The sequence below is a fragment of the Scyliorhinus torazame genome, chromosome 2, assembly GCF_047496885.1.
Source record: "Scyliorhinus torazame isolate Kashiwa2021f chromosome 2, sScyTor2.1, whole genome shotgun sequence".
In the NCBI taxonomy this organism is placed as follows: domain Eukaryota; kingdom Metazoa; phylum Chordata; class Chondrichthyes; order Carcharhiniformes; family Scyliorhinidae; genus Scyliorhinus; species Scyliorhinus torazame.
Window position 1 is genome coordinate 117681249 of NC_092708.1, and position 17497 is coordinate 117698745.

Genomic DNA, 17497 nt, shown 5'->3' on the forward strand with positions numbered 1-17497 from the left:
TTCTGTGACTTTCACTTTAGTAATGGAGAGGGATAGGTACGTGCAACAGGGCAAGGTTTACAATTGGGGGAAGGGTAAATACGATGTTGTCAGACAAGAATTGAAGTGCATAAGTTGGGAACATAGGCTGGCAGGGAAGGACACAAGTGAAATGTGGAACTTGTTCAAGGAACAGGTGCTACGTGTCCTTGATATGTATGTCCCTGTCAGGCAGGGAAGAGATGGTCGAGTGAGGGAACCATGGTTGACAAGAGAGGTTGAATGTCTTGTTAAGAGGAAAAAGGTGACTTATGTAAGGCTGAGGAAACAAGGTTCAGACAGGGCGCTGGAGGGATACAAGATAGCCAGGAGGGAACTGAAGAAAGGGATTAGGAGAGCTAAGAGAGGGCATGAACAATCTTTGGCGGGTAGGATCAAGGAAAACCCCAAGGCCTTTTACACATATGTGAGAAATATGAGAATGACTAGAGCGAGGGTAGGTCCGATCAAGGACAGTAGCGGGAGATTGTGTATTGAGTCTGAAGAGATAGGAGAGGTCTTGAACGAGTACTTTTCTTCTGTATTTACAAATGAGAGGGGCGATACTGTTGGAGAGGACAGTGTGAAACAGATTGGTAAGCTCGAGGAAATACTTGTTAGGAAGGAAGATGTGTTGGGCATTTTGAAAAACTTGAGGATAGACAAGTCCCCCGGGCCTGACGGGATATATCCAAGGATTCTATGGGAAGCAAGAGATGAAATTGCAGAGCCGTTGGCAATGATCTTTTCGTCCTCACTGTCAACAGGGGTGGTACCAGGGGATTTGAGAGTGGCGAATGTCGTGCCCCTGTTCAAAAAAGGGACTAGGGATAACCCTGGGAATTACAGGCCAGTTAGTCTTACTTCGGTGGTAGGCAAAGTAATGGAAAGGGTACTGAAGGATAGGATTTCTGAGCATCTGGAAAGACACTGCTTGATTAGGGATAGTCAGCACGGATTTGTGAGGGGTAGGTCTTGCCTTCCAAATCTTATTGAATTCTTTGAGGAGGTGACCAAGCATGTGGATGAAGGTAAAGCAGTGGATGTAGTGTACATGGATTTTAGTAAGGCATTTGATAAAGTTCCCCATGGCAGGCTTATGCAGAAAGTAAGGAGGCATGGGATAGTGGGAAATTTGGCCAGTTGGATAACGAACTGGCTAACCGATAGAAGTCAGAGAGTGGTGGTGGATGGCAAATATTCAGCCTGGATCCCAGTTACCAGTGGCGTACCGCAGGGATCAGTTCTGGGTCCTCTGCTGTTTGTGATTTTCATTAATGACTTGGATGAGGGAGTTGAAGGGTGGGTCAGTAAATTTGCAGACAATACGAAGATTGGTGGAGTTGTGGATAGTAAGGAGGGCTGTTGTCGGCTGCAAAGAGACATAGATAGGATGCAGAGCTGGGCTGAGAAGTGGCAGATGGAGTTTAATCCTGAAAAGTGTGAGGTTGTCCATTTTGGAAGGACAAATATGAATGCGGAATACAGGGTTAATGGTAGAGTTCTTGGCAATGTGGAGGAGCAGAGAGATCTTGGGGTCTATGTTCATACATCTTTGAAAGTTGCCACTCAAGTGGATAGAGCTGTGAAGAAGGCCTATGGTGTGCTCGCGTTCATTAACAGAGGGATTGAATTTAAGAGCCGTGAGGTGATGATGCAGCTGTACAAAACTTTGGTAAGGCCACATTTGGAGTACTGTGTACAGTTCTGGTTGCCTCATTTTAGGAAGGATGTGGAAGCTTTGGAAAAGGTGCAAAGAAGATTTACCAGGATGTTGCCTGGAATGGAGAGTAGGTCTTACGAGGAAAGGTTGAGGGTGCTAGGCCTTTTCTCATTAGAACGGAGAAGGATGAGGGGCGACTTGATAGAGGTTTATAAGATGATCAGGGGAATAGATAGAGTAGACAGTCAGAAACTTTTTCCCCGGGTGGAACAAACCATTACAAGGGGACATAAATTTAAGGTGAAAGGTGGAAGATATAGGAGGGATATCAGAGGTAGGTTCTTTACGCAGAGAGTAGTGGGGGCATGGAATGCACTGCCTGTGGAAGTAGTTGAGTCGGAAACATTAGGGACCTTCAAGCAGCTATTGGATAGGTACATGGATTACGGTAAAATGATATAGTGTAGATTTATTTGTTCTCAAGGGCAGCACGGTAGCATTGTGGATAGCACAATTGCTTCACAGCTCCAGGGTCCCAGGTTCGATTCCGGCTTGGGTCACTGTCTGTGCGGAGTCTGCACGTCCTCCCCGTGTCTGCGTGGGTTTCCTCCGGGTGCTCCAGTTTCTTCCCACAGTCCAAAGATGTGCGGATTAGGTGAATTGGCCAATGATAAATTGCCCTTAATGTCCAAATTGCCCTTGGTGTTGGGTGGAGGTGTTGAGTTTGGGTAGGGTGCTCTTTCCAAGAGCCGGTGCAGACTCAAAGGGCCGAATGGCCTCCTTCTGCACTGTAAATTCAATGATAATCTATGATTAATCTAGGACAAAGGTTCGGCACAACATCGTGGGCCGAAGGGCCTGTTCTGTGCTGTATTTTCTATGTTCTATAAGATGTTTACTGTGTGTTTATAAATGTTAACTAGATTCATAGAATAAACATTGTTTTTGTTTAAAAACACTTTTAGTTCTCTGTTGCATCACACCTGGAGAGTAGGCCCTTCTGCTCCCATCACCAAAATCGATTAAAAATTGTGGGTCAGGTGAACTTCATGATATACTTTGGTGTTCTCTAAACCCTGGCCCATAATATCATGATAAGGACATGGACAACTTTGAAACAAACAACAATCCACAAATTCTTCAGGGCCTGGGACATAGTGAAGGGAGGGGTTGCAAGCAGTTTAGTTGGGTGGAGGAAAATTGGGCAGGATCTGGAAATCTCAAGGAGGTTACTTTAACCTGAATTTAAGACCGGCAGGAAATTAACAGGCTCAAATCAGCTGCTGAGAGTTTTACCCCACCCCCACAGAGCATCTTTGTAGCTGAGGGAATGCAGGGAAATGAGGTTAGAGCAGGGAAGCGTGACAGAGGTGGAAGATACTGAACGGCAGAGCAGACTGAAGGAGCAACACGGCCTAATCCTGCTGCTATTTCTTGTGAGGAAAGGAAGGGCTTTCCCTATGTGGCTGTCCAATGTTACAACTTTCTGCTTTCCAGCAGATGTCTAAATGGTCTGGTGCGGGCACATGACTAAAATATTTAAACAAAAGTACAATTTTGCTGGAGATGGATGTCATGTGCATTGGGCACATTGCACACCGTGGGCAATTCCTGGTTCAGTTAAAAATACAAATCAAATAGTTACCTTTTCACCTTGGAATCCAATACCGGATGGACCAATAGGGCCTGGTAATCCAGGAAAACCAACTTCACCCTGATGTAGTACCAAAGACAATAAAACTGAGAAAGCACATTAACACAATATAATAATTTTAAACCATTGAAATTATTTTTGTATACCACATGAATTTCACATGCTCGTTCTGCATTCTGTTACTCATATTTATTCTTGAATAATCTTAAACTGTTCTAAAGCCTTGGGCAGTGATTTAACAGAAACATTTCTAAGTGTCATTTTGGGCTCAATTGGTAGGGTGTGTCTTGAAGGCCATGGCGGTGAGATTATGGCTCATATTTAACAGCACTTAGTGCCGAAAATGAGTCCCCATGAACTTCTCGCCATTACTGGCTGTCTCACCGTCTTATTTGCCACACTCGCACCCAGCTGCTCACTGCTAATAAAATGGTGCTGCTTTTAAACATTCCCTCACCACTCACTCCCAGTCAACACACAAGCATGGCAGTGCGCAGCCCTGCTCCTCGCTTTGGCGATGTCAACCTGGCCAGGCTTCTTGATGATGAGATGCGGGGCATCTTGCTCCCCCCGAGGGGGGGCGGAGGACCAGCAGCAGGGTCAGCAACGCCATCTGGGTGTCAGTGGCAGCGGCTGTCAGTTCAGGCAGCATGTCAAGGAGGATCACTATACAATGTTGGAAGAATACACGGTAGCACAAGTGGCTAGCACTGTGGCTTCACCCCACCAGGGTCCCAGGTTCGATTCCCCTCTGGGTCACTGTCTGTGTGGAGTCTGCACGTTCTCCCCGTGTCTGCGTGGGTTTCCTCTGGGTGCTCCGGTTTCCTCCCACAGTCCAAAGACGTGCAGGTTAGGTGGATTGGCCATGATAAATTGCCCTCAGTGACCAAAAAGGTTAGGAGGGGTTATTGGGTTACGGGGATAGGGTGGCAGTGAGGGCTTAAGTGGGTCAGTGCAGACTCGATGGACCGAATGGCCTCCTTCTGCACTGTATGTTCTATGACCAATGACCTCCACCGAGCTGCAAAGGTATGTTACCACCTTTCTCCTGGCATCAGGTCCGCCTGCCACCCCCCAAATTCCCGAACTCCCCAATCTACTGGATGACACCTTGCACCCTCCCCACAAATGATCTTTGTGCTTTTTCCTAAGAACCCCCTGGCACACACCAACACAACCCTTCATGTCCAGGTGCAGTGCCCATACGTGTCACCTGCCATAGGTAGCCCCCCGCCCCCCCCCCCCCCCCCCACCCCTAAAGTTCCATCAAGAGTTTGGCTCGCAATGCACTTTCTTTTTCCCCGCAGGAGAAGATAAACCATAATAAATGGGAAAAGACGGGGGGGTGACGAGATCTGAGTCCTCACCCCTTGTGAGGAACGGGCTCAGGAGACCACGGGTTAACCGAGGAGAGAGCAGTCACCGACAGCGAGGTTGGCCTGCACTGCAGAGGTGAGCATCCACTGCCCCTTCAGCCAGATCACCTGTCTCAAGTGAGTGGGTTCATGTCAGGTGGATATTGCCAAGACACAGCATGGCCCAGTCACTGAAGAGCATCGCTCAGGGCATCAACACCATGGCAGTGCCAGATGACCTAGAGGCCTCTGAAGCTCACTCCAGCTGCCCCTCCATCCCATGGAGTCCCACAGGGCCCTACAGGCACTGTCATGGAGGAGAAAGCGCTGGTAGGCTAACCCGGGACCAGCCACCAAGGAGACAACGGCGGTCTCCAGTTCTGCCGAATCCCCTCTTCCTGAAACTGGGCATCTCAAGGGCAGGGAACAGAACAGGGTGGCACGGTGACGTCAGTGACACCAGTAAGTCAGCCGGGACCCTCCGGTCCTCCAGAGGACGTCTGCCAAGGGCATCAAAGGCCACTGGATGCAGAAAGCAGTCAGCTACCTCCACCTTTGATGTGCATCCTGGGGACACACCTAGATGTAGCAGTAGACCACGCAAGATCAAGAAGAGTGATGTGCACTGAGTAGATACCGGGGAGGGGGTAACTAAAGGGAATGGAAATGGCAAGTGTTCACAACTGATACATGTGAAGCCTTTGTCATGTTAATCTTCACAGCAGGCATGCTTGCACCCTGTTGCCCTCCGTTCCCAAACCCTGCCACTCCAGGGCATAAGGTCCAAGGTCAAACCACATTCAGACCCCATTCAGAGGATGGGTGTGAGCACGTTGCCATCAGAAAGACAGGAGTCAGACTTTTGCAGAAACTGAGATGCACCATAGCTATCCTCACAGCAAATTATCATCACTCCCTTGCCTTATATATTGACGCGCTGACAGTGCCGACACAGGCCCATCACCCTGGGGTGATGTTACACAGACCCTTGGAGGGTGGAACAGGGTAGTCAGGGAGGGGGTGGTATCTTTGTCTTCCTGTATGGCCCTTTTGACAAAGACAATTGATTGAGAATAAAAGTGGGAAATTTTACTCCTTCAAATTCAAAGTAGTTTCTCTTCTGCTGCCCCTGTCAGTGGCACTGAGTTCTGACAAGATGCTGAAACAGTTTCTCACTCAATCACCTGAGGTGGGCATATTAGCAGCATCATAAATGATAACAAAAGCAAAAAATGACCCTGTGTTCAGCTGCCATGTTCTTTGTGTCCCTGGGTCCCTTAGTGATGCACTATCAATTACCGCAAAGACGAGAATAGTGGAATAATCAAGGCTTTATTGAGCAAAGATGTTGTGCCTCCTGTAGCTGGAACCAGAATGGCTGCAGCACCGGCGAGCACACACTTTTATACTCCGCCTACTGGGCGGAGCCAGCAGGCAGGGATTTACCCATGGAGCTCTACTATACGGGCAGTGCCGTAATACATGTAATATACTACAAGTGCTGACTACCACATTCACCCCTGTTAAAAAAAGAGTCTGGCGGAAGTGGTGGAAAACATTACAAGTTCAATCTGTCGGGGGCCTTGACCCTCCGCTGTGATCGCCTCAGTCCTGGTGGTGATGTGGGCGCCGACTTGGTCACCTGTGACTCCGGGAGCGTGTTGTCCTCGTCTTCGTCACCCCTGAGTGAAAACAGTTGGAGGATGGATCCTACTGGGGCGGGGGCTGCGGTGAGGTTCGCTGGAGGGAGGGTGAGTGGCGCAGGGGTGAATGAGACAACCGGGGGGGGGGGGGGGGCGGTGTCAGGTCGGGTGTCGTGTGTGGGGATCCAGCGGGTGCCAGGTCCTGGAGGGAGACATTGTCCTGGCACCCGTCGGGGTGTGCCACGTAAGCGTACTGCGGGTTCTCATGTAGGAGGTGGACTTTTTCGACCAAGGGGTCCGACTTATGGGTCCGCACATGCTTCCGAAGGAGGACGTGTCCAGGAACTGTCAGTCAGGTTGGGAGCGAGACCCCAGAGGTAGACTTCCTGGGGAAGGCACAAAAACGTTCGTGAGGGATCTCATTAGTCGCGGTGCAGAGGGGCGATCGGATGGAATGGAACGCGTCGTGGAGGACCTCCTGCCAGCGGGAGACCGGGAGATTTTTAGACCGAAGGGCCAGCAGGACGGCCTTCCAGACCATCCTGTTCTCCCTCTCCACCTGCCCATTTCCCCGGGGGTTGTAACTGGTCGGCCTGCTCGAGGCAATGTCCTTGCTGAGCAGCAACTGACGCAGCTCATCGCTCATAAAGGAGGATCCCCGATCACTGTGGATGTAGGTGGGGAAACCGAACAGAGTGAAGATGCTGTGGAGGGCTTTAATTACCGGGGCAGCACGGTAGCATTGTGAATAGCACAATTGCTTCACAGCTCCAAGGTCCCAGGTTCGATTTCGGCTTGGGTCACTGTCTGTGTGGAGTCTGCACATCCTCCCCGTGTGCACGTGGGTTTCCTCCGGGTACTCCGGTTTCCTCCCACAGTCCAAAGATGGGCAGGTTAAGTGGATTGGCCATGATAAATTGCCCTTAGTGTCCAAAATTGCCCTTAGTGTTGGGTGAGGTTACTGGGTTATGGGGATAGAATGGAGGTGTTGACCTTGGGTAGGGTGCTCTTTCCAAGAGCCGGTGCAGACTCGATGGGCCGAATGGCCTCCTTCTGCACTGTAAATTCTATGATAATCTATGATATCGGGGCATGGGATGGCGAAAGGGAACCGGGAGTACTCATCAATCACGTTCAGAAAGTACGTGTTGCGGTCGGTGGAGGAGAGGGGCCCTTTGAAGTCCATGCTGAGGCGCTCAAAGGGGCGGGAGGCCTTCACCGGGTGCGCTCGATCTAGCCGGTAGAATTGCGGCTTGCACTCTGCGCAGACCTGGCAGTCTCTGGTGACGGTCCTGACCTCCTCAATGGAGTAGGGCAGGTTGCGGGGAAGAACCGGGTGACCCCCGTGTGGCAGAGGTCATAGTGGAGAGCCCTGAGTCGGTCCACTTGTGCGCTGGCACATGTACCGCGGGATAGGGCATTAGGGGGCTCGTTGAGCTTCCCCGGGCGTTACAAGATCTCATAATTATAGGTGGAGAGCTCGATCCTCTACCTCAAGATCTTGTCATTTTTGATCTTGCCCCGCTGTGTATTATTAAACATAAAGGGGACCGCCAATATACGGCGATCAAAGCAGACAGCCACCTTTACCACTTCCTTAGGGTTCCCTTTAGCGTCACTAATGGGGTCTCGGTCTTCCAACGGGAGATGGACCGAATGGTTGACCGGTACGGACTGCGGGCCATCTTCCCGTACCTGGACAATGTCACCATCTGCGGCCACGACGCTAACCTTTCCAAATTTCTCCACACCGCCAAACTTCTGAACCTAACGTATAAGGAGAAGTGCGTGTGCAGCACCAACCGCTTAGCCGTCCTTGGCTATGTGGTGCAAAATGGAGTTCGAGGGCCCGACCCCGATCGCATGCGCCCCCTCATGGAAATCCCCCTCCCCCACTGCCCCAAGGCCCTCAAACGATGCCTGGGGCTCTTCTCACACTATGCCCAGTGGGTTTCTAACTATGCGGACAAGGCCCGCCCACTCATTCACTCCACAGTTTTCCCGACGGACGAGGCTCACCAGGCCTTCAACCGTATCAAGGCCGACATTGCCAAGGCCGCGATGCACGCGGTCGACGAGACCCTCCCCTTTCAAGTTGAGAGCGATGCATCAGACGTCACTCTAGCCGCCACCCTCAACCAGGCAGGCAGACCCGTGGCATTCTTTTCCTGCAGCCTCCACGCCTCCAAAATTCGGCACTCCTCCGTCGAAAAGGAGGCCCAAGCCATCGTTGAAGCTGTACGGCATTGGAGGCATTACCTGGCTGGCAGGAGATTCACTCTCCTCACTGACCAACGGTCGGTTGCCTTCATGTTCAATTACACACAGCGGGGCAAGATCAAAAATGAGGTGGAGGATCGAGCTCTCCACCTACAATTACAAGATTTTGTATCGCCCCGTGTGGTAGTCTGTGTGGAGGTATTACGGTACCTGGTAATGCTGGAACACCATTGGTAGATATTGTATGCTTCCTATTGGTCAAGCTGTATGGTAGCTCCACCCTGCTAGGCAGGGTATAAGTGCCCATGCCGCCCCAGCAGCCTCCATTCTGTACCTGAGCTGCTGGGGGAAACACCTCGCTTATTAAAGCCTTCATAAGAACATAAGAACTAGGAGCAGGAGTAGGCCATCTGGCCCCTCGAGCCTGCTCCACCATTCAATAAGATCATGGCTGATCTTTTGTGGACTCAGCTCCACTTTCCGGCCCGAACACCATAACCCTTAATCCTTTATTCTTCAAAAAACTATCTATCTTTATCTTAAAAACATTTAATGAAGGAGCCTCTACTGCTTAACTGGGCAAGGAATTCCATAGATTCACAACCCTTTGGGTGAAGAAGTTCCTCCTAAACTCAGTCCTAAATCTACTTCCCCTTATTTAGAGGCTATGCCCCCTAGTTCTGCTTTCACCCGCCAGTGGAAACAACCTGCCCGCATCTATCCTATCTATTCCCTTCATAATCTTATATGTTTCTATATAAGATCCCCCCTCATCCTTCTAAATTCCAACGAGTACAGTCCCAGTCTACTCAACCTCTCCTCGTAATCCAACCCCTTCAGCTCTGGGATTAACCTAGTGAATCTCCTCTGCACACCCTCCAGTGCCAGTACGTCCTTTCTCAAGTAAGGAGACCAAAACTGAACACAATACTCCAGGTGTGGCCTCACTAAAACCTTACACAATTGCAGCATAACCTCCCTAGTCTTAAACTCCATCCCTCTAGCAATGAAGGACAAAATTCAATTTGCCTTCTTAATCACCTGTTGCACCTGTAAACCAACTCTTTGCGACTCATGCACTAGCGCACCCAGGTCTCTCTGCACAGCAGCATGTTTTAATATTTTATCATTTAAATAATAATCCCTTTTGCGGTTATTCCTACCAAAATGGATAACCTCACATTTGTCAACATTGTATTCCATCTGCCAGACCCTAGCCCATTCACTTAGCCTATCCAAATCCCTCTGCAGACTTCCAGTATCCTCTGCACTTTTGCTTTACCACTTATCTTAGTGTCGTCTGCAAACTTGGACACATTGCCCTTGGTCCCAAATCATCTATGTAAATTGTGAACAGTTGTGGGCCCAACACTGATCCCTGAGGGACACCTTCAGTTGGACTACAACCTCGCTTTAGTGGTCACTGATCGTGCATCAATTTAATAAGCTAGATTTAAAAGGATGGAGCTCCGAATCAAGCCGGAGTGGCTGCAACTCAGCCCCCACACGGCGAACTCAGCGGCAATCTTCAAGCACTGGCTGGCGTATTTTAAAGGATATCTCGGAACGGCCGAAATCACACCCACAGGAGAGCAGAAAATGCAAGTTCGGAAATTTACACCCTCATCGAGGACGCGGAAGACTTCGATGTGGCAATAGAGCTGCTAAAAGGACATTATATCCGCCCAGTAAACCAGGTCTACGCCTGACATCTGCTAGCAACGAGGCGACAAATCCTAGGGGAATCGCTGGAAGAATTCTACCGTGCACTCTACGTGTTGTGGAGAAACTGCAGCTGCCCGCAAGTTTCGGCGAGCGACCACACAGAGTTCTTGATCCGGAACGCTTTTGTGGCAGGTATGCTGTCCTTCCAGATCCGCCAGCGATTGCTGGAAAAAGACACCCTTGGCCTCAAGGAGGCACGGGCCCTTGCCGGCTCCCTGGACGTGGCCTCCAGAAACGCCCGCACTTATGTTCCCGACCGTGTGGCAGCCCGCCCGGTGCAGTGAAGAACCCCTCCACAGCCGACCCCGAGACATCCCCCATCCCCCCACAAGCTTGTGCTGCAAGGCGGCCTGGCAACCCCGGGGAGCCCCGCTGCTACCTTTGCGGGTAGGCCCGTGCGGTTGCCGCAGTCTCCGGCGGCGAATGCGGACCGCCACCACAAACCACTCCACGGTCCCCGTGCGGCCAGCGGGCGCCACCATCTTCCTACTCCAGGGCCACGTGTGGCCCCCGGGCGCCGCCACCTTGTCCCGCGGACGCCACGTTAGATGGATGGGCGCTGCCATTTTGTGCACCCCCAGCCATGTGCGACCAATGGGAGCCGCCATCTTGGATGGACCCCCAGGACAAGAGCTCGGCTGACCACACACCGCCCGAAGAGAACACTCAACTGCTGCGATTAGCCTCGGTGACCCTGGATCAGTCCCGGCCTCGAACACTCTCAACTGCTACAACGACTGTACTTATCAACGGGCACGAGACGTCCTGCTTAATCGACGCGGGGAGCACGGAGAGCTTCATACACCCCGACACGGTAAGGCGCTGTTCTCTCCTCATCCACCCCATTAATCAAAAAACCTCCCTGGCCTCTGGTTCCCACTCAGTAGAGATAAAGGGGTTTTGTGGAGCAAATCTCACAGTCCAGGGAAAGGAGTTTAAATATTACCGGCTCTATGTCCTTCCCCACCTCTGCGCGGCCACACTCCTAGGGTTAGACTTCCAGTGCAAGCTCCAAAGTCTAACTTTCAAAGTCGGCGGCCCTATACCCCCCCTCACTGACTGCGGCCTCGCGACCCTCAAGGTCGATCTGCCTTCCCTGTTTGCGAAGCTCACCCCGGATTGCAAACCCGTTGCCACCAGGAGCAGACGGTACAGTGCCCAGGATCGGATCTTTATTAGGTCAGAGGTCCAAAGGCTGCTGGGGGAAGGGGTCATCAAAGCGAGCAACAGTCCCTGGAGAGCTCAAGTAGTGGTAGTAAAGACCGGGGAGAAGCATAGGATGGTCATCGACTACAGTCAGACCATCAACAGGTTTACGCAGCTGGACGCGTACCCTCTCCCCCGCATATCCTACCTGGTAAACAGGATCGCGCATTACAAGGTCTTCTCCACAGTGAATCTTAAGTCCGCCTACCACCAGCTCCCCATCCGCACTAGTGACTGCTAATACACTGCCTCCGAGGCAGATGGGCGGCTCTATCACTTTTTAAGGGTTCCCTTCGGTGTCACCAACGGGGTCTCGGTCTTCCAGGGATGGACCAAATGGTTGACCGGTACAGTTTACGGGCAACATTCCCGTATCTCGATAATGTCACCATCTGCGGCCACGACCAGCAGGACCACGACACCAACCTCCGAAAATTCGTCCAGACCGCAAAGATCCTTAACCTTACATACAACAAGGATAAATGCGTGTTTAGCACCAACCGCGAAATGGGGTTATAGGCTCCGACCCTGAGCGCATGCGCCCTCTTATGGAGTTCCCCTTCCCTCACTGCTCCAAGGCCCTGAAGCGCTGCCTAGGGTTTTTCAGTTACTACGCCCAGTGGGTCCCCAACTATGCAGACAAGGCCCGTCCACTGATCCAATCCACAGCTTTTCCCCTGTCGATAGAGGCCCGCCAGGCATTCAGCCGCATCAAAACGGACATTGCAAAGGCCACGATGCGCGCCATCAACGAGTCCCTCCCCTTCCAGGTCGAGAGCGATGCGTCTGACGTAGCTCTGGCGGCCACCCTCAACCAAGCGGGCACGTACCCTCCATGCCTCCGAAATCCGCCACTCCTCAGTCGAAAAGGGGGCCCAGGCCATAGTAGAAGCTGTGCAAAATTGGAGGCATTACCTGGCTGGCAGGGGATTCACTCTCCTCACTGACCAACGGTCGATTGCTTTCATGTTCGATAATGCACAGCGGAGCAAGATAATAAATAATAAGATCTTGTGGTGGAGGATCGAACTCTCCACCTACAACTACGAGATCCTTTATCGTCCCGGGAAGCTAAACGAGCCTCCTGATGCCCTGTCCCGCGGCACATGTGCCACCGCACAAGTGGATCGCCTCCGAGCCCTCCACGAGGACCTCTGCCACCCGGAGGTCACTCGCTTTTTCCACTTTATCAAGACCCGCAACTTGCCCTACTCCATCGAGGAGGTCAGGACAGCCACCAGGGACTGCCAAATCTGCGCGGAGGGCAAACCGCACTTCTACCGGCCAGAGAAAGCGCACCTGATAAAGGCTTCCCGTCCCTTTGAACGCCTCAGCATGGACTTCAAAGGCCCCCTCCCCTCCACCGACCACAACACGTACTTCCTGAACGTGATTGACGAGTACTCCCAGTTCCCAGTTCCCATCCCTTGCCCCGACATGACCGCAACCACCGTCATCAAGGCCCTCCGTTTATATACATATTGATAGGGGGTCCTCCTTTATGATGGACGAACTGCGTCAATTCCTGCTCAGCAAGGGCATCGCCTCGAGCAGGACGACCAGTTACAACCCCCGGGGTGTCAGACAGGTAGAGAGGGAGAACGGAACGGTCTGGAAGACCGTCCTACTGGCCCTACGGTCCAGGTATCTCCCAGTCTCCCGCTGGCAGGAAGTCCTCCTGGATGCCCTCCACTCCATCCGGTCACTGCTTTGTACCACAACCAACCAGACACCTCCCGAACGTCTCCTTGTCTCCCCCAGGAAGTCCTCCTCTGGGGCCTCGCTCCCGACCTGGCTGGCAGCTCCCTGCTCCGAAAACACGTGCGGGCGCACAAGTCGGATCCGTTGGTCGAGAGGATCCATCTTCTCCACGCTAACCCCCAGTACGCCTACGTTGAGTACCCCGACGTCCGACGAGATACGGTCTCCATACAAGACCTGGCGCCCGCCAGAGCCCCACGCACACCCCAGCCACCAGTCCCAACCTCCCCTCCACCAGGGCACCTTACAGGAGGATCGGTCCTTCTGCCAGCCCCGTCTAGGCCCCCCCACCCACCGACGCACCCCGCAGGCGCTCCCTTCCCAGGTCAACCGTTTTCCCCACCAGCGTCGTCGAGGAGTGTCGAAGCTGCCACAGACATCGAGGCCACGCTCCCGGAGTCACAGACGCCCCAGCCTCCACCGGAGTCACCACGATGCTCCGACGATCACAGAGGATGACCAGGGCCCCTGATTGACTGATTGCTTCATTTTAAATTGTAAATGTAAATCATAAATTGTAAATAGTTAATAGAATTGTAAATAGTTACAAAACGCTGTACGGAGATATTACGGTACCTCCATAACTAATTCTACCACGTTTGTAGCATCAGGCCACCACCCCCGTCGGACTCTTTTTTAACAGGGGGTGAATGTGGTAGTCTGTGTAGGGGTATTACGGTACCTGGTAATGCTGGAACACCATTGGTAGATATTGTATGCTTCCTATTGGTCAAGCTGTATGGTAGCTCCACCCGGCTAGGCGGGGTATAAGGGCCCGTGCCGCCCCAGCAGCCTTCAATCTGTACCTGAGCTGCTAGGAGAAACATCTAGCTGATTAAAGCCTTCAGTTGGACTACTACCTCGCTTTAGTGGTCACTGATCGTGCATCACCCCAGCAAGCTCAACGAGCCCCTCCGATGCCCTATCCCGAGGTACATGTGCCAGCGCACAAGTGGACCAACTCTGGGCCCTACACGATGGTCTCTGTCACCCAGGGTCACCCGGTTCTTTCACTTCATAAAGGCCCGCAACATACTCTACTCCATTGCGGAAGTCAGGGCGGTCACCAAAGACTGCCAGGTCTGCGCGGAGTGCAAACCGCACTTCTGCCGGCCAGACTGGGCGCTCCTGGTGAAGGCCTCCCATCCCTTTGAACGCCTCAGCATCGACTTCAAAGGGCCCCTCCCCTCGTCCTACCGAAACACGTGCTTCCTTAACGTGGTCGACGAATACTGCAGATTCCCCTTCGTCATTCCATGCCCCGATATGATGTCTGCCACAGTCATCAAGGCCCTCAATAGCATCTTCACTCTGTTCGGTTTCCCTGCTTACATCCACAGTGACCGGAGATCCTCCTTTATGAGTGATGAGCTGCATCAATTCCTGCTCAGCAAAGGCACTGCCTCGAGCAGGATGACCAGCTACAACCCCCGGGGAAATGGGCAGGTGGAGAAGGAGAACGGGACGGTCTGGAATGCCGTCCTGTTGGCCCTATGGTCTAAAAATCTCCCGGTCTCCTGCTGGCAGGAGGTCCTCCTCAACGTCCTCCACTCCATCCGATCGCTACTTTGCACTGCGACTAATGCAACCCCCCCCATGAACGTCTCCTTGCCTTCCCTAGGAAGTCCACCTCTGGGGTTTCGCTCCCAACGTGGCTGGCAGCTCCAGGACCCGTTCTCCTCTGCAAGCACGTGTGGCTGCACAAGGCGGACCCGTTGGTCGAGAGGGTACAGCTACTCCATGCAAACCCGTAGTACGACACAGTCTCCCTCAGGGACCTGGCACCAGCTGTGTCCCCACACACACCCCCTCTGCCCCGGTACCACCCCCCCCCCCCCCCCCCCCCCCCCCAGCGCACCTCACCACAACCCCCGCTCCAGGACGATCCGTCCTCCCATTGGTTCCACCCGGGGATGAAGATGAGGACTACACCCTCCCGGAGTCACCGAGACTGCGGCGCTCACAACGGCGGATCAAGGTACCCGACCAGCTGAATTTGTGAACTTTTCCAGAACTGTACACTTTAAAAATGCTCACTTACATGTAAATAGTTTTCCACCATCCCCGCTGGACTCTTTTTTTAACAGGGGGTGAATGTGGTAGTCACCACTGTTTTTTTAAAAAAAATTTTAATAAAATATTTTATTGAAAATTTTTGGTCAGCCAACACAGTACATTGTGCATCCTTTACACAATATTATAACAACACAAATAACAATGATCTATTTTATAAACAAAAAATGAATAAATAATAAATAACAAAAATGAAAACTAGCCCTAATTGGCAACTGCCTTGTCACAAGTAACACTCTCCAAAAATATAATTTAACAGTCCAATATATAATTATCTGTAGCAACGACCTATACATACTATACAGTATATATTAACAACCCTGAGAGTCCTTCTGGTTCCTCCTCCCCCCCCCCCCTCGATCCTGGGCTGCTGCTGCTGCCTTCTTTTTCCCATTCCGTCTATCTTTCTGCGAGGTATTCGACGAACGGTTGCCACCGCCTGGTGAACCCTTGAGCCGACCCCCTTAGGACGAACTTAATCCGCTCTAGCTTTATAAACCCCGCCATATCATTTATCCAGGTCTCCACCCCCGGGGGCTTGGCTTCTTTCCACATTAGCAATATCCTGCGCCGGGCTACTAGGGACGCAAAGGCCAAAACATCGGCCTCTCTCGCCTCCTGCACTCCCGGCTCTTGTGCAACCCCAAATATAGCCAACCCCCAGCTTGGTTCGACCCGGACTCCTACTACTTTTGAAAGCACCTTTGTCACCCCCATCCAAAACCCCTGTAGTGCCGGGCATGACCAAAACATATGGGTATGATTCGCTGGGCTTCTCGAGCACCTCGCACACCTATCCTCCACCCCAAAAAACTTACTGAGCCGTGCTCCAGTCATATGTGCCCTGTGTAATACCTTAAACTGAATCAGGCTTAGCCTGGCACACGAGGACGACGAGTTTACCCTGCTTAGGGCATCTGCCCACAGCCCCTCCTCGATCTCCTCCCCCAGCTCTTCTTCCCATTTCCCTTTTAGTTCATCTACCATAGTCTCCCCTTCGTCCCTCATTTCCCTATATACATCTGACACCTTACCATCCCCCACCCATGTCTTTGAGATCACTCTGTCCTGCACCTCTTGTGTCGGGAGCTGCGGGAATTCCCTCACCTGTTGCCTCGCAAAAGCCCTCAGTTGCATATACCTGAATGCATTCCCTTGGGGCAACCCATATTTCTCGGTCAGCGCTCCCAGACTCGCGAACTTCCCATCCACAAACAGATCTTTCAGTTGCGTTATTCTTGCTCTTTGCCACATTCCATATCCCCCATCCATTCCCCCCGGGGCAAACCTATGATTGTTTCTTATCGGGGACCCCCCCAAGGCTCCAGTCTTTCCCCTATGCCGTCTCCACTGTCCCCAAATCTTCAGTGTAGCCACCACCACCGGGCTTGTGGTGTAGTTCCTCGGTGAGAACGGCAATGGGGCTGTCACCATAGCCTGTAGGCTAGTCCCCCTACAGGACGCCCTCTCTAATCTCTTCCACGCCGCTCCCTCCTCCTCTCCCATCCACTTACTCACCATTGAAATATTAGCGGCCCAATAATACTCACTTAGGCTCGGTAGTGCCAGTCCCCCCCCTATCCCTGCTATGCTGTAAGAATCCCTTCCTCACTCTCGGGGTCTTCCCGGCCCACACAAAACCCATGATGCTCTTTTCAATCCTTTTAAAAAAAGCCTTCGTGATCACCACCGGGAGGCACTGAAACACAAAGAGGAATCTCGGGAGGACCACCATCTTAACCGCCTGCACCCTCCCTGCCAGTGACAGGGATACCATATCCCATCTCTTGAAATCCTCCTCCATCTGATCCACCAACCGCGTTAAATTTAACCTATGCAATGTGCCCCAATGCTTAGCTATCTGGATCCCCAGGTAACGAAAGTCCCTTGTTACATTCCTCAACGGTAGGTCCTCTATTTCTCTACTCTGCTCCCCTGGATGCACCACAAACAACTCACTTTTCCCCATGTTCAATTTATACCCTGAAAACTCCCCAAACTCCCCAAGTATCCGCATTATTTCTGGCATCCCCTCCGCCGGGTCCGCCACGTATAGTAGCAAATCGTCCGCATACAAAGATACCCGGTGTTCTTCTCCTCCCCTAAGTACTCCCCTCCACTTCTTGGAACCCCTCAACGCTATCGCCAGGGGCTCAATCGCCAGTGCAAACAATAATGG

At 52.1% G+C, this 17497-nt stretch overlaps 1 protein-coding gene across 1 annotated transcript in view; it reads right to left on the bottom strand.

Moving 5' to 3' along the window:
• Window positions 1-17497, bottom strand: part of col28a2a (collagen, type XXVIII, alpha 2a) — a 225029-nt gene that overhangs the window by 90189 nt on the left and 117343 nt on the right. Inside the window, exon 16 of the mRNA XM_072475914.1 lies at window positions 3327-3395. Coding sequence (XP_072332015.1) covers window positions 3327-3395 — 69 coding nt within the window. The remainder of the gene's footprint in view (window positions 1-3326; window positions 3396-17497) is intronic.